Source organism: Austrofundulus limnaeus, unplaced genomic scaffold, assembly GCF_001266775.1.
Source record: "Austrofundulus limnaeus strain Quisiro unplaced genomic scaffold, Austrofundulus_limnaeus-1.0 Scaffold320, whole genome shotgun sequence".
Taxonomy (NCBI): Eukaryota; Metazoa; Chordata; class Actinopteri; order Cyprinodontiformes; family Rivulidae; genus Austrofundulus; species Austrofundulus limnaeus.
Genome location: NW_013952722.1, coordinates 142,436 through 144,487, shown reverse-complemented (window position 1 = coordinate 144,487; position 2,052 = coordinate 142,436). Strand labels below are relative to the sequence as shown.

Here is a 2,052-nt window from a genome sequence, read left to right as displayed (position 1 = left end):
GTTGTACGATTCGTTAAAGAAGTTGTACGATTCGTTAAAGAAGTTGTACGATTCGTTAAAGAAGTTGTACAATTCATTAAAGAAGTTGTACGATCCGTTAAAGAAGTTGTACGATTTGTTAAAGAAGTTGTACGATTCATTGAAGAAGTTGTATGACTCATTAAAGAAGTGGTACGATTCATTAAAGAAGTTGTACGATTCATTAAAGAAATTGTACGATTCATTAAAGAAGTTGTACGATTCATTAAAGAAATTGTACGATTCATTAAAGAAGTTGTACGATCCATTAAAGAAATTGTACGATTCATTAAAGAAGTTGTACGATCCGTTAAAAAAGTTGTACGATTCATTAAAGAAGTTGTACGACTCATTAAAGAAGTTGTACGATTCATTAAAGAAGTTGTACGATTCATTAAAGAAGTTGTACGATTCGTTAAAGAAGTTGTACGATTCATTAAAGAAGTTGTACGATTCATTAAAGATGTTGTACGATTTGTTAAAGAAGTTGTACGATTCGTTAAAGAAGTTGTACGGTCTGTTAGGCTGTTGTACCATTCTTAAAGGGAGTTGTATGATCCGTTAAAGATGTCATACGATCCTTTTAAGAAGTTGTATTGTCCGTTAGGCTGTCGTAGGATTTATAAAGGAAGTTGTATTATGCTCACTAAAACACTAACCCTGTTTAATAATCCATCTTATTTATGTGTAAATTTAATCAGATGAAGTAGTCCCAGACTCCAGAAGATTTACATGCGACTGGATGACTCTGAAATCTGTGTTTATTTTTTGTTTCAGAGTGCCATTGAGTCCCTGTTTGGGGCATCAATGACAGGAATAGCCTACTCTCTGTTCGCTGGTCAACCACTCACCATCCTGGGAAGCACTGGGCCTGTCCTCGTCTTTGAAAAGATCCTTTTTAAGTTTTGCAAGTAGGTGTTTTTATTGACTTTAGTATTGTTGCGTTTATTCTGGTAAAATATCATGGTGTCTGTGGCTTCTGTGCAATGATAAAACAATGTAATTTGTTCCCACTAAGCTCGTGTTCTGTGTGTGCGTCAGGGAATATGGTCTCTCCTACCTCTCCCTGAGGACCTGTATCGGCTTGTGGACAGCCTTCTTCTGTCTGCTGCTGGTGGCCACAGATGCCAGCTCGCTTGTCTGCTACATCACACGCTTCACCGAAGAGGCATTTGCCGCGCTGATCTGCATCATCTTCATCTACGAGGCCCTGGAGAAGCTGGTTCACCTGGGGGTTCACTATCCCGTCAACAAAAACAACAACCTGCAGACACTCACGCAATACTGGTAAATAGTTCAGTCTCAGCTGAAGTAATTACAGTTGACAAATATCAATTCTTAAAGCGACTAGTTGTCACATTAGACATTATTTGATAAACATTTATTTCAACTACAAAGACCACTTGGCTCCCAAGGCGTAAAAGTACTGTATAGTTTTTATAAGTTTAAAAGCATATTTTGTCACACATACAGTGGCACATGGTGTTAGCTCCAAAGATAATATCATACCTGCCAACATTTGCTGATGGCAGTGAGGGACATAATGTTAGCTTTGTAGAGATCTGGTAGAGTGCTGTGTGAATGGGTAAATGAGGACACAGATTGTAGTGTGAAGAGCTTTGAGTATCCTGGTTGGATAGAAAGGCGCTATACAAGTACAGTCCATTTACCATTTTCCATTTACCATATAAACTAGCGCCAGGGGTGTGACATGATCCTAGGAGGGTTCAAATGCATACCCCCTAAGAAAACTTTGAAAAAATCTACTCAAATCTATAAGAAAAAAAAACTGCATAGGTCCTCTGGACGGGTTCTTCTTTAATGAAAGGTTTCGTCTCTCCTCCAAGTGACTTCTTCAGTCTGAGAGTTTCAGGCAAAATTCAGGCTTTTGTGATGTGACTGATACTCACATCACATGGCTATCGTTGACACCTAATTAACACTTATTGTTACCAGGGGGGTGGAGTGATACTGGCAGTAACCGCGCTGCAGGAGGAGGACAGCTGAAAAAGGAGGCCTCCACCTCTGTTTAAT

The 2,052-nt window shown here is 39.0% G+C and overlaps 1 protein-coding gene across 3 annotated transcripts in view; it reads left to right on the top strand.

The window, feature by feature from the left end:
* Positions 1-2,052, top strand: part of LOC106527369 (sodium-driven chloride bicarbonate exchanger) — a 50,855-nt gene that overhangs the window by 39,730 nt on the left and 9,073 nt on the right. For all 3 annotated transcript variants that reach the window (XM_014022231.1, XM_014022229.1, XM_014022232.1), the window contains 2 exons: positions 796-929; positions 1,060-1,305. In XM_014022231.1, coding sequence (XP_013877685.1) covers positions 796-929; positions 1,060-1,305 — 380 coding nt within the window. The remainder of the gene's footprint in view (positions 1-795; positions 930-1,059; positions 1,306-2,052) is intronic.